At 42.6% G+C, this 19378-nt stretch overlaps 1 protein-coding gene across 1 annotated transcript in view; it reads right to left on the reverse strand.

Moving 5' to 3' along the window:
* Nucleotides 1-19378, reverse strand: part of LOC146666912 (neuronal acetylcholine receptor subunit alpha-7-like) — a 57265-nt gene that overhangs the window by 17981 nt on the left and 19906 nt on the right. Inside the window, exons 4-6 of the mRNA XM_085415041.1 lie at nt 16143-16252; nt 12840-12919; nt 11040-11207 (exon numbers count right to left, since the gene is read on the reverse strand). Coding sequence (XP_085271167.1) covers nt 11040-11207; nt 12840-12919; nt 16143-16252 — 358 coding nt within the window. The remainder of the gene's footprint in view (nt 1-11039; nt 11208-12839; nt 12920-16142; nt 16253-19378) is intronic.

A 19378-nucleotide genomic window follows, 5' to 3' on the forward strand; every position in this document is an offset into this window, starting at 1 on the left:
GCAGAGACAGAGAGCTCTGGACCAGAGGTCACCGAACAGACATGACAGCATCACTCAGGTCACCTGACATCAGATTTCCTTCATATTGACTGTATTCACTGTCGGGTCTCAGTCACGTGAAAAAGCCGACAGGCGTGCAGCGCAGACCCCGCCCTCGGGGTTTTGGCAAATGTGACGAGATTTGTTAAATTATTTTTAAACACATTTGAGGCGTGATCGAAAACCTAACATAAAAACTCCAGTGTGACGATCAAGCTGACCAGATCCCAACAAACTAAATGTGTAGAAGTAAATTTATGTCATTTGATACACAAAGAGGTGTTTATGAGGGTTATAGAGCTGCTGATGTTCCATATGGTGCTCACATGTTCTGATATTTACATGTGTACGCTCAGAGCAGTAACAAGTATGAGTTGAATATTCCGAGTTGGTTTTCCTGCATCTATCGTTGGAGCTGACTCCTGACTCTTGGTGGCGCTGTCACTTGGTGTTCGCTCGCTCTGTGGTAGAGTATCACTGGTCGTGGTATAATTCTCAAACACGTAGCCTAAAGCAGATGACTCGTAATCTGGAGAGGAAATGGCGTGTCACAAATTTAGAGGATCATCATTTAGCCTGGAGAAATAGTTTGCTGCTTTATAAGAAAGCCCTCCGCAAAGCCAGAACATCTTACTATTCATCACTGATTGAAGAATAAGAACAACCCCAGGTTTCTCTTCAGCTCTGTAGCCAGGCTGACAAACAGTCAGAGCTCTTTTGAGTCAACCATCCCTTTAATGTTAACTAGTAATGACTTCATGAACTTCTTCACAAATAAAATTTTTATCATTAGAGAAAAAATTACCAGTAATCATCCCACAGATGTAATATTATCTACAGCTACTCTTAGTACCATTGATGTTAAGTTAGACTCTTTTTCTCTAATTGATCTTTCTGAGTTAACTTCAATAATTACTTCCTCCAAACCATCAACGTGTCTTTTAGACCCCATTCCTACAAAACTGCTCAAAGAAGTCCTGCCATTAATTAATTCTTCGATCTTAAATATGATCAACCTATCTCTAATGATCGGCTATGTACCACAGGCCTTCAAGCTAGCTGTAGTTAAACCTTTACTCAAAAAGCATCTCTGGACCCAGCAGTCTCAGCTAATTATAGGCCAATCTCCAACCTTCCTTTATATCAAACATCCTTGAAAGAGTAGTTGTCAAACAGCTAACAGATCATCTGCAGAGGTTTATTTGAAGAGTTTCAGTCAGGTTTCAGAGCTCATCACAGCACAGAAACAGCTTTAGTGAAGGTTACAAATGATCTTCTTATGGCCTCTGACAGTGGACTCATCTCTGTGCTTGTCCTGCTAGACCTCAGTGCAGCGTTCGATACTGTCGACCATAATATCCTATTAGAGCGATTAGAACATGCTGTAGGTATTACAGGTACTGCACTGCAGTGGTTTGTATCATATCTATCTAATAGACTCCAGTTTGTGCATGTAAATGGAGAGTCCTCTTCACACACTGAGGTTAATTATGGAGTTCCACAGGGTTCAGTGCTAGGACCAATTCTGTTTACATTATACATGCTTCCCTTAGGCAGCATCATTAGAAGACATAGCATACATTTTCACTGCTATGCAGATGACACCCAGCTCTATCTGTCCATGAAGCCAGATAACACACACCAATGAGTTAAACTGCAGGAATGTCTTAAAGACATAAAGACCTGGGTGGCCACTAACTTTCTGCTTCTTAATTCAGATCAAACTGAGGTTATTGTACTCGGCCCTGAAAAGCTTAGAAATATGGTATCTAACCAGATTCTTACTCTGGATGGCATTACCTTGGCCTCCAGTCATAGCTGGACTGGTATGTCCGATGATGATTTTTCGTTTTTATGGGCCAAGGGTTTTTTGGGTTTTTTTTCGTTTTTTTCCGTAACGGTATAAACACTGAAAGGTGGTGGATTGGCCAGATGAAGGGAGATGTGAAAAAATAACTTGTTGTTTGGTGGTGGCTATTGTGGAGCTTCCACAGATTCAGTAACATTACCTTTCCTGGACTGCGCTGTGCACATTGAAGAGAACGGCAAACTCAACATCGAAGTTTACCGGAAGCCCACACACACGGACCAGTACCTCCTCTTTGACTCCCATCACCCTCTGGAACACAAACTTGGAGTAATCAGGACCCTACACCACCGGGCAGAACATGTTCCCTCTAAGCCTGAAGGGAAAAAGAAGGAACACACACATGTAAAGGAAGCACTCAAAACCTGCGGCTATCCTAAATGGGCGTTCTTAAAGTCAGCAAAGAGGCACAGAAAAGAAGACCAGACACCAGCGAGGGAGGATAAGAAGGACAGACGCAACAACATTGTCATCCCCTATGTAGCCGGTGTATCAGAGAAACTCAGGAGAGTTTTCTCCAAGCATGACATCCCGTGTTCAGACCCAGCAACACGCTCAGACAGAAACTGGTTCACCCGAAAGACAAAACGCCAAAACACAGACTTAACAATGTGGTGTATGCTGTACAGTGCAGCGAGGAATGCTCAGACCTCTACATTGGAGAGACCAAACAGCCACTTCACAAGCGCATGGCACAACACAGAAGAGCCACCTCCACAGGACAAGACTCAGCAGTCCATCTGCATCTAAAGGTCAAAGGTCACTCTTTGAGGATGCCAATGTTCACATTTTGGACAGAGAGGACAGATGGTTTGAAAGAGGAGTGAAAGAAGCATCTATGTCCACTGTGAGCGACCATCTTTGAACAGAGGCGGGGTTTACGACACCAACTCTCTGCCATCTATAATCCAGTTTTGAGATCCCTTCCCAGACGCCTTAACGCCCACTCACATCCTGGGCCATCTGACCTCAGGAAATCGCATGATAAGGTGGGGCCAGGTTTCACAATGAACTCACCCGAAACTCTGGCTGATTGGGACCCACGCCCAGTTTCCCACCTTGGCTCAGGCGATTAGAGGATCATCAGGGGTCCTTTTGTCCCTCTGTGGGGGGTCACTCCCACTAGGTTTATATCTGGGACTCTCCACCATTTGACCTTAGAACTGAAGAAGCTTCTCGGATGAGAGGTGAAACGTCTTCAAGCAACTTAAAGAAGTCCAGACGCTTTTCTTTGCAAGCTCCTTTGATTAGCAAGTGGTGGAATCCAGCATATGCAACACGCTGGCAGGTGGATGACGGAAAGGCAGGAGGAGCAGAGACCCGAGGCGGCAGTCTATCTGGGTCAGATATAGGGATGGGTACCGGTATCCGGTGCCATGATGGCACCGGTTCTGACATAAACGGTAGTAACCAGACCGAAAAGCAGCGCACATTTTGCTGCTTTTTTCCCCCCTGAGATGTCATATACTTTAGATTCTAGCCAATCATTTTACGTTTCCGAGGATAGTAGGCGGGCCCGGGTATGTACGTTCTTTTAGAGCTACAGATTAAAAATGCCCAAAGCGAAGCGGTCAAAGTCTGGCTGTACTTCACAGCAGAAGATGCAAACTCAGCAGCAACAAGTGCTTTAAGCTGATACTGTGATACTGTCAAAGGAGGTAACTCCTCGAATCTGATGAAACACCTGGAGACGCATAGCATTTTGTTAAAAGCCAAGAAATGCACCGTATTTGATAGCTTGCTGCGAGACCTCACACCGAGCACATCTACTGCGGGTGGGTTGCCTGTTATCTGACCCGGAGTTAGCAACATCCCCCAAGAACCCGAAGAGGAGAGTCCTGGCCCCTAGCCCTGCCAGTGTAGCAGAAATGATGAGGATGATGATGCAGCAGCAGCCGTTCTTCTCTGCGTGAGTAGCTTAATGTTGTTCGTGTGTAATTTACGTTGAGCAGGCTAACCACGTTATTACATTAATGCATGTAAGGTGAACTAGCAAACACCATCATAGTTACATGCGGCTGTCTTCCTGTTTGATGGCAGATACTCCCTTCACCCTGGCCAAAAAGGCTAAAATGACCAAAGAAAAAGTGGGAAACAGTTAAACATGAGAGGTTTTGGACAAAGTTTGTGTTTTCCATTGTTTAAGCACTGCTTCCAGCCAAGAGTGATACCATATATGTATGGGCAGAAATCTGTGCCATCAGAAACTGAATTTGAATAAGTTCAGATTGAATCTGAATTGTAACTTGAATAAATGCTTTTGAAAACTGAATTTGAATTAGTCTAATTTGAAATTGAATTTTATATTTTGAAAATGAATTGATTTGCTTTGAAACTGCATTTTATCCTTTAAAAATTCAGCTCTCGAATAATTTCAGTTTCACTTCTCACCATTCAGTTTCAGTTCCAAAATTCAGTTTTTTGGAACTTACATCCGGTTCCGGTTCAAGAGCAGATTAATAGAACTACGTTTTACTAGTGGACGGAAAGTGTTACTGACGGGAATCTACAGCGTCTTGAGCTGAATTAAGACTTCAGAAGTCATTCGTCATGTCGAATGACCAGCGGATAAACTCTCAGGTTGGTAATAAATGTACTACATGTATAAGAACAAGCGTCATGTTAACAAATGATAGCCGTACAGTAACTGTTATGCTTATTGTAGCTGTTAGCTAAAAACTGTAATTTAGCGTAGTTTGCCCTGAATTCAGCTTTGACAACAAATATGATCGACTGTTTCTAGTAGAATTCCAAAGTTGTCATCTTGGACCCTCTCAGAGTACCCCCTCTGTATGCTTGCAGAGACCCCTACAGTAGGGAAACATGCAAAACGGTGCCCAAACCTTTTGTATTTTAGCTTTATTTATGTCTTACACAGCATCCCAACTCTTTAGCTAACTTAATAACTTTAGCTAAAGGGAATAGTTAGTCTAATTCATTAGTGCAGCATTACTGGGTCACCTCTGTTTGAAGTGATATAATATGATATACAACTATCACTGAAACAGCAAACTTTGTAAATAAGCAAACAACACTTCTCATTCTCTAAACGTTTGGCCACAGCTGTAGATTACACTACCAGTGCTTGTTCACTCTTGACAATAATTACATTTCTAAATTTACTTTGTGCATTTACAGGTAAACAATATCTAATATTTTATCTAAATGACTGCTTTGTCTTTGAAAAGGGTGAAGAGCCTGAGGCCGGTGACAGTCCAGTTCTACTCTAAGTACATCCTTACAGTGGCTCACAGGACAAGGCCACATTCCTGTCCTGCCAGAAGAGAAGAGAAACTTCAGTCTTCATGCAGTTCAACCACACCTGTCATATTCCATATGACAGGGGTCTCAAACTCCAGTCCTCAAGGGTCAAAGTGTCATGCAACTTTTCCATGCCCTCGAGGACTGGAGTTTGAGACCCCTGCCGTATGGTGTTCATGCTGTTTTCTACCCCACAGTTACAGCATGTCTGACTGCCTGTTCAGCATATGCAAAAATATATGATGAGTTTAAGCATGTGATGACTAAGGCCTTCCATTATGGTGTTTGTCATCACATGTCACAGATATCTGGATGATCATTTGGAATAAACTAAAAACTAAAAACTTGTTACTTCATCTTTTATCTTTATTATTATTATTATTATTATTATTATTATTGTTGTTGTTGTTGTTGTTGTTGTTCTTATTTTACACTTTTCATTGTTAGGCATTGGGTTTATTTGTAGTAGTCCTTTCCAACGTCTTTCCCTCTTCCATGTTACTGTGGCAGCTTGTCAGCATCTATTTGGGTTTGGAAGTGGAACAGAAAGTAAGGAAATCCAAAGTGCCATTAAAACCAGGAGAGGTTCTTATATTTCAGAAGAAGGGATTAATTCAAAAGAAATGACCTCAATGCCATATTTTATTTAGGAACACTAGAGAGCACTTTGCAAAATAACACATTCTTATAATTTCACCCTCAGATGAGCCAAGCTACGACTGTCAGGGAAGGTGATGTAGGTACAGAGCATATGAGAGTGGTTAAGTTAATGTCTCTTGTCTAGATGAAGGCACAAGAGGGATCAATGGCAAGGCGTAGAGATTCAGTATCTTCAGTCTTCAGTGGACACTCCATTTCTGGCACAAAACACCTGTAAAAGATGGTCGATTTAGGAGGTGACCCGACAACTTCAGCCTGTCAAACATATTAATGGAGCAGTATGCTTTAAAAAAAAAAAAAATCTAATTAAGCATGCACTCAGTACCCTAAGAATTATTATGGTAGTTAAACACAGTGATAGTTGTATATCATATTATATCACTTCAAACAGAGGTGATCCAGTAATGCTGCACTAATGAATTAGACTAACTATTCACTTTAGCTAAAGTTATTAAGTTAGCTAAAGAGTTGGGATGCTGTGTAAGACATAAATAAAGCTAAAACACAAAGGTTTGGGCACAGTTTTGCATGTTTCCCCACTGTAGGGGTCTCTGCAAGCATACAGAGGGGGTACTCTGAGAGGGTCCAAGATGACAACTTTGGATAAAATGCAGTTTCAAAGCAAATCAATTCATTTTCAAAATATAAAATTCAATTTCAATTTAGTGATGATCATTTTCAAACCATAAATTCAATTTCAAATTAGACTAATTCAAATTCAGTTTTCAAAAGCATTTATTCAAGTTACAATTCAGATTCAATCTGAACTTATTCAAATTCAAATTGAACTTATTCAAATTCAAATTGAACTTATTCAAATTCAGTTTCTGATGGCACAGATTTCTGCCCATATATATGCCCCATAGCTGCAGAAAAGGCTAACATTGTTGTCTTTTTACAAAAAACACAGCTGAACATGAGAGGTTTTTGGACAAAGTGTGTGTTCTCCATTCTTTAAGCACCGGTTTGAGCTCCGTTTAAGCACCGGCACCATTTCAAAAGTACCGGTTTGGTACTGGTATCGGATAAAGCAGAGGTGTGGACTCGAGTCACATGACTTGGACTCGAGTCAGACTCGAGTCATTAATTTTATGACTTTAGACTTGACTTGAAAAAATGTTCTAAGACTTGTGACTTGACTTGGACTTTTACACCAATGACTTGGGACTTGAATTGGACTTGAACCGGTTTACTTGAAAAGACTTGATATTTTACCCCAAATATAAAATTTAACATGCATATTATATAGAGATTGAAAATGTGACGTCATTCACGGGTAGAACCGCAAAGGATTCTGGGAACTCGTGGCAAGCGGTCAAGCGGTACTAGCGCACGCAGGCTTTCAATTGAAATCAGTCACACAGCGATAAAAAGAAACACAAAAATGGCAAGAAGCTGTTGTATTATTAACTGCAATAGCCGGTCGCATGACAGCCACGGGAAGCCGACGGGTAAAGAGATCGGTTGTTATCGGATTACGTCGTTGAAGAGAAATTGTTCGAGCCATGTTTCCGAAGTAACAAAGACGCGACGGATGGCCTGGATTGCAGCCATTCAAAGATCAAATATAACGTCCCAGAACCCTCCAGCTCACAGGTTAGTCTGCTCCAAGCATTTACACGAAGGTCAGTCTGCTGTTGTAGTTAATGCGTCATTTTCATAACATAATTGGTGATATAGGTTACAAGCAAGTCTGGCGCTGAACAGAAATTGTCGCGCTATGCTCCTTTATTTATTGTGCATAAATAGTGAATTGTCCTGACACAATATTGCGTTTCGCTTCTGTTATTATGGTACACTGACAAAAGCATATACTTTTATTCACAGGATAAAACAGGTTTTTTGTATCACTAATTGCCCAGTACGATTACAGATTACAGTATTATTGTCACTGCTACATTTCTGTGATGGGTACCAGAAATTATTTCTACTACTAATTAATTACCGTTGAGCTCAAAGGTCCTATTAATAAACGGTTAACGAATGTGTATTTATGAAGACGATTTGTGAGACTGGTAAACTTATGATACGTACGATGGTCTTTACTTTCTACACGGTGCATTTCAAGGTCCTGCACCCATCCGTCGGTAAACTGTACCTGGGCTTGTTGCAGTGACCTGAAGTTACTAAACTTCATGAGTGTATGCACTCACTCCAAGAACCGTATGATTATAAATATGCATATAAATATGCTACGATGAGATAGCTGACTTCATCTAACTAGCAAATGTTGTCCAGGCTCCGTTGGTGATACAGTTTTTTTTAATATGTATGATATTTTTGTCATGCGATTTTAAAGCCGGTCCTACAACCGCATCCAAGAATAACATGCAGCTTATCTCAGAACTGTCGGTGAAAATTATTCTTGGAGCTAGGTTTAATTGAGCTGCATTTTAAAGAGGTGCAATTTCACAATTTGTGTATATTTTCTAAGTTCACTATTTTGTCATGTGTTGAGAAAAACACAGATTTTAAAATTACATGGTCTAATATTTACATTTAGCATAACTGCAACATTATTTTTTCTTTTTCTTTTTTTAAAGACTCGAAAGGACTTGAAATTCAAAATTTCAGACTTGTGACTTGACTCGGACTTTTACACCAGTGACTTGAGACTCGACTCTGACTTGCCTGACATTACTTGAGACTTGACTTGAGACTTGAGGATAAAGACTTGAGACTTACTTGAGACTTGCAAAACAATGACTTGGTCCCACCTCTGGGATAAAACCTAAACGATACCCATCCCTAGTCAGATATAAACCAAGTTAAGGTGGAGTTTATTTTCGTTGTGCTGACTTTTTACAGTCAGTTACAATAACTCGTACTGTGTACTAGCTAGCATGATGGATTTTATATACAGCTGGGTGGTGCTTTGATGTTACTGATGTTGAACTTGTTTTATCTTATTTTATTTATAAGGTTAGGTATTAGAGTTTCCAACCGTCCCATAAAAAACAGAATCGTCTTGCATTCAGAGAAAATATTACGCGTTTCTTATTGAGGTGAAAAGGAACAGTTTGTCCCGTAATTCAGCTACAATGAAAAAGACAAAGCTGCAGTTATTCTGTGTCTTTGCTGCACAGCTGCCTCTTCTTCTTTCATTCTCCCTCCTGTTGCTACTTCAATCATGAAACTGATCAATGATCAGCTGATCGGCTTTTCTCTCTTGTTTGTTTATCGCCCACTTTGTGCCAGAAACCAGCGGATGTCGCTGTTGTTAGAATTTATTTAATATTAATTTCTAGCATCAGCTGATGTTTGCTGGAGCCACAGCTGTAAAGCTGCTGGTCATGATATGGTTTGGTTATCTGGTGAGAGGGAAACATGAAGATGAAAGCAGGAGATGTCCTTACTGGATCATCAGAGCTGTGATGGAGAAACAGGTTTACCTTTTAGGTGACATGGATGAGTTGAAGTTATGAACTGTTTCTGAGAGACAAATAACACCAGGATCCTTTTCTACGTTTGCTCTGACCCAAAGTGCTGCTCATAGGGGGTCATATGATTGTTGGGTTTTTCTCTGTATTATTGAAGCGCCTTGAGGCGACTTTTGTTGTGATTTGGTGCTACAGTATATAAAATTGAATTGAATCCGAGTATAGGATTTCCAGGCTTCTGATTGGGCAGTGAAGTACCATGAGGGCCGTAAACAGGAAGTGTTTTTGTTGTTGTTGAGGCGTGCAGAGAGTAAAGCTGCTGCTGAGACAGTTATTGTCTCCATCTAATACTTCAGAGAGATTCAGAAACACATAACGAACCCTGACGTTAAACCTGGCTGATGCTCCGAACACCTGAAGGACGCGTTTTATTTCAACGTACACTAGAGGAAGCCCCGCCTTCCCCCAATAACCTTTAAAACTGTTACCTTTTGTTGGAGCTGATGCTTTGTAATCAGTTGTCTTCAGTAGAAATGAGTCCAGCTGAGCTGCAGATGTCCTGAAACACCAAGGAGCTCTCTGAGCATCACACTGCGGTTACTAGAAGGTTCCTGCTCTTCACTGTAGCTGCTTTTCTCTCATTTATGGTAATTATTTTACTGCATTTCACAAAAATCTGCAAAGACCTGCAGATTTCCACCTCATGTGACCCATCGACCGTTCTCCGCTGGCTGTGGTGACTTTCAAAAACTGTGATCCTGTTTTCTTTGTCCCACATGTTCACACAACGCTGTGAATTAAAGAGGGACTCCTGCTCACCCACTGGAGAAGTACAAGCACCTAAAAACAGGAGCTGTGCTGGAAGGCGTCTGCACGCCTCAGAGTCCAAGCAGGACATGAAGCGTTTGGTCAAATATCATGTGAGTCACAATATTCAACAGACTGGAGCTTTGGATCTGAAACTAAAGAACTTCACACAACTTCTCGGCCTCTTCCTTGGTTTTCCTTGGAATGCTTTGTGTACGGATCAAAGAGGCAGCAGGAGGAGGCTGCAGGCGAGACAAAGACATGGATTTGTAAACCTCCAGAGCTGCTCGGGTGATCCTGTGCGCTCTGCAGCACGCAGGCAATCAGGCAGCTTAAAACCTGAAACTGTGTCATCTGTTCAGGAGGAACCGGGACTCCCCACGTGCAGAGTGATGGATAAAATAATACAATGTCAATCAGTGCTCATGTGTGACCTGGTGTGTTGTGAGTATTGTGCGTTATAAAAATGAGCCAATTACAACGGAGGCTCTGCTTCAGGGTCATCGAGCTGCCTGCCCTTCAGGCCGCCGCGCTCGGAGGAGGATTTAATTACCAACGCGTTAATGCTGGATGGGAGCGCCGATATGAAACCCTGTTCCTCCGCAGCAGACAGCCGGTGGAGACACGCTGTCGCTGGCAGGAGGAAGATCCTGGATGTAAACTAATTAAAACAACTTGTCTGCGTTGCCCCGAACCTGCTGCTGCTCACTGTCTCAGTGGGAATCCTGCCGTGAAATGAGCTCAAAAAGTTTTATCCTCCAGCTGCTGCAGGTTAGATCAGGACCGAGGCTGTTTGCTCTTCCTCCATCCAGCTCATCTTTTACTATTACCTTAGATTCGTGCATGCAGTCCTGATCAAAGAGGCCTGATGGGGAAACATATCAGCAGACGTCTATCAGGACAGGACGGGTCTTTGTTAGTCTGCTTTAGGTTTGGTCTGACGGGAGCTGGACCCGAGACAGACGGCATCCAAAGCCACGCGAGCGTTGTTGTTCTACATGTGTGAAGATGCCGATGTGTCTTACCCACGAGGTCCCACTCTCCGTTGGCGATGTATCCGGTGATGTCAGCCTCAATCATCTGCAGGTCCAGAGACCAGCCGCCGTACGTCCACGAGCCAAACTTGAGGTCACAGCGCTGCACGTCAAAGGGAAACCAGCGGACGTCGATGTAACAGGTGCTCTTAAATATTCCTGAAGCAGAGACGGACATTCAGACGAGTGCTGTTAAAACAAGCTTCAGTCAAAGGTGGAAAAAAACAAGAAGAAGACTTGACAGGACAGCTGTTACTGTGCTCGAGGGAAAAGGAAGAGGGGGACGGTGAGCACAGCTGAGATTACAGTTTGTATTTGACACAAAATCTATTTCAAATCACACAAAGCAGCAACGAGGTCTCCAGTCAAAGAGGGAAACGCAGGAACAACAGAGACGGCAAACAGAAAGCAGCACATGTGAGCGCAGACGCCGTCACAGAGAAGACAAGCTGTGAAGACAAACCTCACCCACTGATTGATTTTACAGATGCAGAGACCTGAAAGCAATAAAAGGAAGTTATTTCTCATGTAAACAGGAAAAGGAGCGCAGCCTCCCTCGGAGAATCACATCGCAGCTGTTTGCTTTGCATTAACTCCGCGTGGATGAGCTGGAAAAAAGATGAATGTTTAATGATCCCGGGGAGGAATCAGGACGCCGCCGCAGCATGAGCTGACGCCTACAGCGAGGAAGAAACACCATTAAATATACAGAACACCTGAGGTTGAGACCCGGGGTAAAACACGGGGGCAAATATGGATTCGATTATTTTATAGGGCAGCAGGCTGGAGCTGAAGGTGCTCTGAAAGGTTTTTAATTTCTCAAGTTTGAGTCACACGTCCACAGTAACAAGAGGTTTGATTGGAGGAGTAAAGGTGAGGCTGTCAAACCCGAGACCAGCATAACAGCTGTCAGGCATGCTGGTGGGAGCATCGCGCTGCTTCACTGCTACATTAGACCAAGTGGATGGAACGAAGCAGGAGGACTGCCCGCAAGTTCTTCTCAAATTTTAGTTTCACATTGTAATCCTGGAGGTTTGCTCCAGGACACTCCAGCAGGACTGTGGTCTCCAAACAGCTGTTACTGATTTCTGATTGGACGATGGCTTTCCTTTCTGCTTCTGGATCATTACAGTTCAGCTTTGAATCATTTGCAGATGCATATTGTTTGTCTTTTACTGTAAAGCATCAGTTTTTCTCATTTCACGGTGCTCTTTGTGACTGAATCAATTTAAAAACAGGGACAAACATCCCAGAATCATCTTTCAATCAGCGCCGCGCTAAAAGACAACGTGAGTCTCGGGCTGTGAATCACGACCATAACTCCTCCAGATGACCTCGGGACCTCATGTTGAAGCCCCCACCAACACACACACACACACACACACACACACACACACACACACACACACACACACACACACACACACACACTTTGATAAAAATGCTTTTCACAGCCTATTCACACTTTGATGTCCAGAGTTTAATTATCTGAATCAAACATCGGATTTAAAATTGAAAATCCAGTCTTTGTGACGTCCTGCTGCTTCCACCATCACACTGTGAACAACAGTGAAAGACTCTGAAACAAAGGGATGCATTTTATTTTTATTAAAAATATTCACCCTGAATTATGAAATTAGATGGATGGAGAAGCTTTTTATAAATCTGTAGTCACTTCAGCATCATTGAATAAGTAGAACCACAAACTCCTGTTAATGTTAAACAGCTGTGATTACAGGTGAATTCAGGACTGTGTAGTTGTTGTTGATGGGAGGGGCTTGTGTGTGTTACCTGGTGGCAGGTACTGGCAGTAGCCTGTGGAGTTGACCAGGATGTTGGTGTGGAATGAAGCATCGAACCTTTCATCAGCGCTGTGGGCAGAGACAGATCCACAGTCAGGGTCCGTCAGCAGCCATGAGCGTTGAGCAAATCATAGTTTCATCAAGACGACAGCCGAACGCGCACACACGTGTTCTGTACACGTGCAGCCTCGGACACACAGAGCTGTGTATTTATACCTCTGACCTTCATTAGAAACTCTTCACTGAAACAAACCACATCTCCATCGAATAAAATTAATATTTAAATAATGTCCACTAATTCTTACAGATGTCGTCAGGGTTCATTTTACCTGCAGTGATGCTTATGAGCTGAAAAATATTATTATTAAATGACTTTATTGCTTCAGAACTTTCTCCTTTTTAATGTTTTGTTTACAAAACTCCTCTTGTTAAATGTCCTTCCTTGTCACTCTGTGTTCATCAGAGCTCAGCCCACAAGGAGCTCAGACTCTGGGAAGAAGCTCCAAACATGTCAGCTGTTCCTCGGCGGCGAGAGAAGCTCGCCGGGACGGCTCTGACGGCTGAAGAGAGAAATCTTTCAGGGCCTTCTGTGGAGGTTTTATTGTTGGAACTAATTGGAGGGAGAGCCCAGAGCAGACATAGAACATGCTGGTAGTATAAACCAATCAACCACAACAATAAAACCACCTGCCTAAATTGTGTAGGTCCTGCTCATAACCCAAAACACTCCTGACCCACAGGGGCGTGGACGTGGGCCTCGTGGACTGTCCAGTGTTTCAGGAACAGTTGAATACAAGTCGGGGCGTGGAGCCGGCTTGGATCAGGCTTGTCCAATATCCGCGTTGCTGCTTTACCAGGTGTAACAATTAAGTTTAACATCCAGGCATCCATGAAAACAGGATTTATGAAGTTTAACAGAGTTAGAAGTTAGCAGGAAGTTAACTCGCTAGCTTCTATCTAAACATGATATAGCATGTTCTGACTGAGAGATTTCTGAATTCAAACGTACAGCTCTGCTATCACTTCCAACATGAATGAAGACAGGAAACTAAACAGCAGTGACGTTTGTAGGGTTACTGAAGTTGGGCTAGCTGGTATATAATGATGTGCTACGTGATCGCTAGCGACACAGCTATGTTAGCATAACATTAGCACAGTGAAGCTGGAGGATGAACGCTAACTTTTTTCCACTGGATAAAAGTTAACGTGAGGGTTCCTGATGGTTAGAGACAAATGCAATCGCATGGCAGGATGCTGTGAGCCAGCGGTGTCAAACTCAAATACACAGTGGGCCAAAATTCAAAACTGGAACAAAGTCGTGGGCTAACATTAATATTTATTGAAGAAAAAAAAAATCTTCCTCCAGATATAAGAATGAAACTTTTCTTATGGACTCAAACAAGTTTTGCTGAAAAACTGAATATGGAACAAGCAAAGCTTAATACTAAACAATATATATATTAGCTGTATAATACCAGTAGGCCAGCTCTGATAGTAATTTGGTATGGCTTCGCGGGCCAAATTTGGCCAAATCCAGTAATGCTGCACTAATGAATTAGACCAGGGCTGCCCAATCCCAGTCCTCGAGAGCTACTATCCTGCAGCTTTTAGATGCATCCCTACTCCAACACAGCTGAATCAAATGAATGGCTTGTTATCAGGCCTTTGCCAAACACGATGGCATGCTGAAGAGGTAATCAAACCATTTGATTGAGCTGTGTTGGAGTAGGGATGCATCTAAAAGCTGCAGGACGGTAGCTCTCGAGGACCGGGATTGGGCACCCCTGAATTAGACTAACTATTCACTTTAGCTAAAGTTATTAAGTTAGCTAAAGAGTTGGGATGCTGTGTAAGACATAAATAAAGCTAAAATACAAAGGTTTGGACACCGTTTTGCATGTTTCCCTACTGTAGGGGTCTCTGCAAGCATACAGAGGGGGTACTCTGAGAGGGTCCAAGATGACAACTTTGGAATTCTACTAGAAACAGTCGATCATATTTGTTTGTCAAAGCTGAATTCAGGGCAAACTACGCTAAATTACCGTTTTTAGCTAACAGCTACAATAAGCATAACAGTTACCGTACGGCTATCATTTGTTAACATGACGCTTGTTCTTATACATGTAGTACATTTATTACCAACCTGAGAGTTTATCCGCTGGTCATTCGACATGACGAATGACTTCTGAAGTCTTAATTCAGCTCAAGACGCTGTAGATTCCCGTCAGTAACACTTTCGGTCCGCTAGTAAAACGTAGTTCTATTAATCTGCTCTTGAACCGGAACCGGATGTAAGTTCCAAAAAACTGAATTTTGGAACTGAAATTGAAATTATTCGAGAGCTGAATTTTTAAAGGATAAAATGCAGTTTCAAAGCAAATCAATTCATTTTCAAAATATAAAATTCAATTTCAAATTAGACTAATTCAAATTCAGTTTTCAAAAGCATTTATTCAAGTTACAATTCAGATTCAATCTGAGCAATTCAAATTCAAATTGAACTTATTCAAATTCAGTTTCTGATGGCACAGATTTCTGCCCATAGAACTGGAGCCATCTGCCAATAAAAGCTCAGATGCAGATGTATTGGTATCAATGAATGTGTCCAGCCAACATGTAATAAGACTGAAGTACAGCGATGCAAAGCTAAATGTTATAAGGTCTCATCCAACAGAAATGGCAGACAGGAAGTTTGCTGTAAAAGTGAACCCACTGGCTGATAATCATTCACCGTCAGGCTCTGGTCCTGTGAGCTGGGTCTGCCTCATTAAAACCAGCCGGGTCAATATTCCCTCTGACAACCACCCACCCCCTCCACTTCCAAGGATCAAACTTTGCAGCTCGGTTAATGAGCTGAAGCGCCACCAGCAGAGAGCCTCCCACAGCCCCGATGTTAACAGCGAGGTGTTCATGCTTACAGGAGAGAGCCTAACTTTAGCATCTATAACAGGATGGCTGACTCGGCAACAAAGAAATAAAACCTCAAACTGAGAGATGTCTTTGGCTTCCACCAGGAGACAAACTGATTTCTGGTTTATTGATTTCTTTCAGAAACTTTGCAGATCAACCAGAAGACGAACGATCGTGACGCTCCAGCTCCGTTCTGACATTTTTCATACTTGGGGCAGCTACACCAGGAAACTTTAGTCTGTACGTCCTGCTCTAAAGATCGGGTTAGAGGTTATCAGCTGTGCAGCTAACACACTGGGATACATTTAGAACAAAGATGGAGTAATCTCTTCCCGGCTCCGTTACCGAGTGGTTCGGCTGCTCTCCCGCAGCACACAGGTACCTGTTGTACAGCAGGATGTCGGGCCTCCAGATCTGGCTGTCGGGGAACCTGACGTTGGTCACGCCTGGATAGTCGGACGTGTTCCACTGCAGGTAGAAATCTGTCCAGTACTGCAAACACGCATACAAAAACCCCATGTTACCAATGGACCGACCCACCTCGTACCCACATGTGTTTGTGTGGAGTCGCAGACTTTATTTGGCGCTCTGTGCATTCAGTGAGTTACAAAGCAGGATCTCGACACTGTGATTGTCAGACTTCACATGAAGGTCATCCACGTCAACAGCAGTTATTTTTAGCCCCCTTCAATAGTTGGGTTGCGGTCACGTGGTTCTGATGACGTGCGGAGGCAGCGCGATTTTTGAGTGGAGGGCGGAAGTAAACATGGAGGACACTGTGGAGAGTCAGGAGAGCAGCTATTGTGCAACTTTAGACCCCGTTTCTCGGGAGAGATATAAATAGATAGTTAAAAAATATATCGGACGTGATCCGTATTCTTTGAAAATGTCCGAATACACCACAGAAGTAAAGGATTTGCCTACTATCGAGGCTGTGGATATCACCAACTACTTGGTCCTCCAGACTTCTTACTACACTAGGCAGCAAATGAAAGCTTTCAAGAGTCTGGAGGCGTACAATTTTTTTGTCAGCGGGTGGGTCCACAACCTTGGAACAAAACGTCTCCGTGATGGATACAGTTTGGTGTTTGCAAGGGTGAGTGTTTGTTCTTATATTGCTTTATCTTAAACACGCTAACAGTTAGCGGTAGCGGCTTTAACGTCAACAAACATGCCACATCCTTAGGACTTCGTTAGAGTGACAGTTGTTTGTTTCAAGGTAAACCATTCTCAGCGGTCTAACGAGACACCTCTGAAGACTTGGGTAATTGCAAAGGAGGATGGAGAAGTGATTGCAGCTCATTGCAATTGTATGGCAGGGTTAGTAGCCTGTTCTCCACTGTCACTAGGCTCAAATCCGGGCTCTCAGCCGTCTGTTGCATATCCAAAATCGCCTCTGCACATCGATGCTGTTCTGCCTTAAGCTTCATTCTTTTCTCTCGTTTGAGAACTGATTCCGATCTGGGTTTTCGTTCGTAGCCGAGATTGACCGTCGGAGCCCAGTCCTCCGACTCTTCGTCATCCAAAGCACTTGGGCAGCCTATAGTCCCAATCAAGTCAATATTAGACTACTAACTTAAAAGCACTAAGTAAACGAGAATTTAACGACAACCTAATGCTAATAAGTTCGTTTGCAAACATAACATTACCTCTGACGAAGTGGTCGCTGCAGACACGGGCATTGGCAGACTCTGCTCCTCCCGACTGTAAACGTAAATTTAAAATCCATTTTTTCCTACGTTTTTCGGTTAGAATTTTCCATTTTTCTCCTCTTCGTTGGGCTATTTTTGGTACCCTAAAATACCGTTTATCAGTTTCTCTGGTCGACCTACTGGAGCATCCGTAAACACAACAGGACATAGGCATTTTGCGTACTGTCTGTCTGTGATTTTGCGCTTATCTTTTTCACTTCCGACCGCCAGTCAAATTTCGCGCTTTACGTCGACGTCACGTCTACGTCAAATGAAACCTAGCTATAGCCAGTATTATAGTTTTCCTGCCATATTACCATAAAAGGCTCCAGTATGATGATGCTAACATTAACACGTGTTGGTTTCCATGCTGAAGAACGGAGCAGCTTTGCAATAATATTATTTTAGCTCAACATTTCTGCTCAGAGCCGAACGGATCGTTCGTGTTTTTCAGCTGAGCTAACGTGTACACTCTTGCTTTTAATCCTCCAGGTTTATAACCTGTTTGTTTGGGTTTAAATAATATGTATGTTGTTGGCTAATGTGTCCTGTTTTTGGGTCTTTCTTAAAAAAAACTTGTATGTAAACATTTGATGACATGAACACTCCACCGATGCTTAAAGTAACCGGGAACAGATTTATTAAGTGACCGACGCGTTTCGGCATCTTTAAATAAAAAACAGCAAACAGAAAAAAAATACACATGGACCAATCACACCTTCACAAATAAACCAGCTGAGGTGGTGACAGCTAATTGGTTGAGCCACAGCCCAAATAGATTCTGGACTGAACCATTGCAGATTAAAAGGGGGAGAAAATAAATAAATCAATAAAATAAAAGCATGTCTTAACATAATACGTACTCAAAATTACACAGAAAAATGCAAATTAGTTCAAATAAAAATAAACACGGTTTTCCACAAATTCACTGTATTTCTGTGAAACCTGCATAAATGATGGGCTAACAGTAAAATCACACAGATGTGATTCTTCTGTGTGATCAGCAGCAGCTGGCTCCTGTTTGCCTGACCTCCAAATCTCAGCTGGTGAAATCCAGATTACATTGATGGATCTTATGTAACAGCCATTGTTAGCTCCGGGTGTTTGAGAGAGGACGGAGCGCCGCCAACAATCGCCTCATTTGCATACTTGGCTCCCCGGCAGGCTCAGCCCTCGTTACGTCTCCGAGCTTCTCCGAGTTCTGTGGTCCGTGCTGACGGTTTGAGGCTGTGGTGACTGAAAGTCGCACATCCCTCTTCATCTTGTTTACTTCCTGTCACTGAGTTGAAATGTTTTTCCCGGAGGACTCCACTGAGAGCTGAACTGTTGCAGAGATATTTCCCCTCAAAAAGCCTCTGACTTTTGTAAAAAATGCAGGGCGCATCTGATGTTTGACAAAAACGTGACGCTGTGCATATAATAACTTTTAAGTTATGACACAAGAAACATAAAAGTGTCACTCCATTACCATTAATGTCCTTTCATCATCGCGTCTGTCAAAGACATGTCATCACTTATTTTGTAAGCATCACGTCAGAGTAAAGCAGCCTCACTGGTTGGACGCACTGATGGCGCGTAAACGCCCACAGGCTCAGTTACTGCTGCATCACTGCAGATTTGTTCATCTGACAGATCAATAAAAGTGTGTCACTAACAGTTAGACTTCACCAAATACACATTTCCAACCGTGTCATGGTGTAAAACGGGCTCTCTTCTCACTCTGTAATTACTCAGCATTATCAGGGATCACAGCTGGATTATTACATTCACACCAACAACAAAGCTGCGGATCTCAGCTCTTTTATCCGGTGTTAAGTGATGCCGAGAGTTTGGATAATGGGGTTTGGTATTGTGTCACCCTGAGTGTTAAAAACAAGGCTGAGAATTCTTGTTCTTTGAATGTGGTCGTGCTCCCCTCGTTTTGCTT

This window comes from Rhamphochromis longiceps, linkage group LG7, assembly GCF_057381845.1.
Source record: "Rhamphochromis longiceps isolate RC_006_pf linkage group LG7, R_longiceps_female_GT1.1, whole genome shotgun sequence".
NCBI lineage: Eukaryota > Metazoa > Chordata > Actinopteri > Cichliformes > Cichlidae > Rhamphochromis > Rhamphochromis longiceps.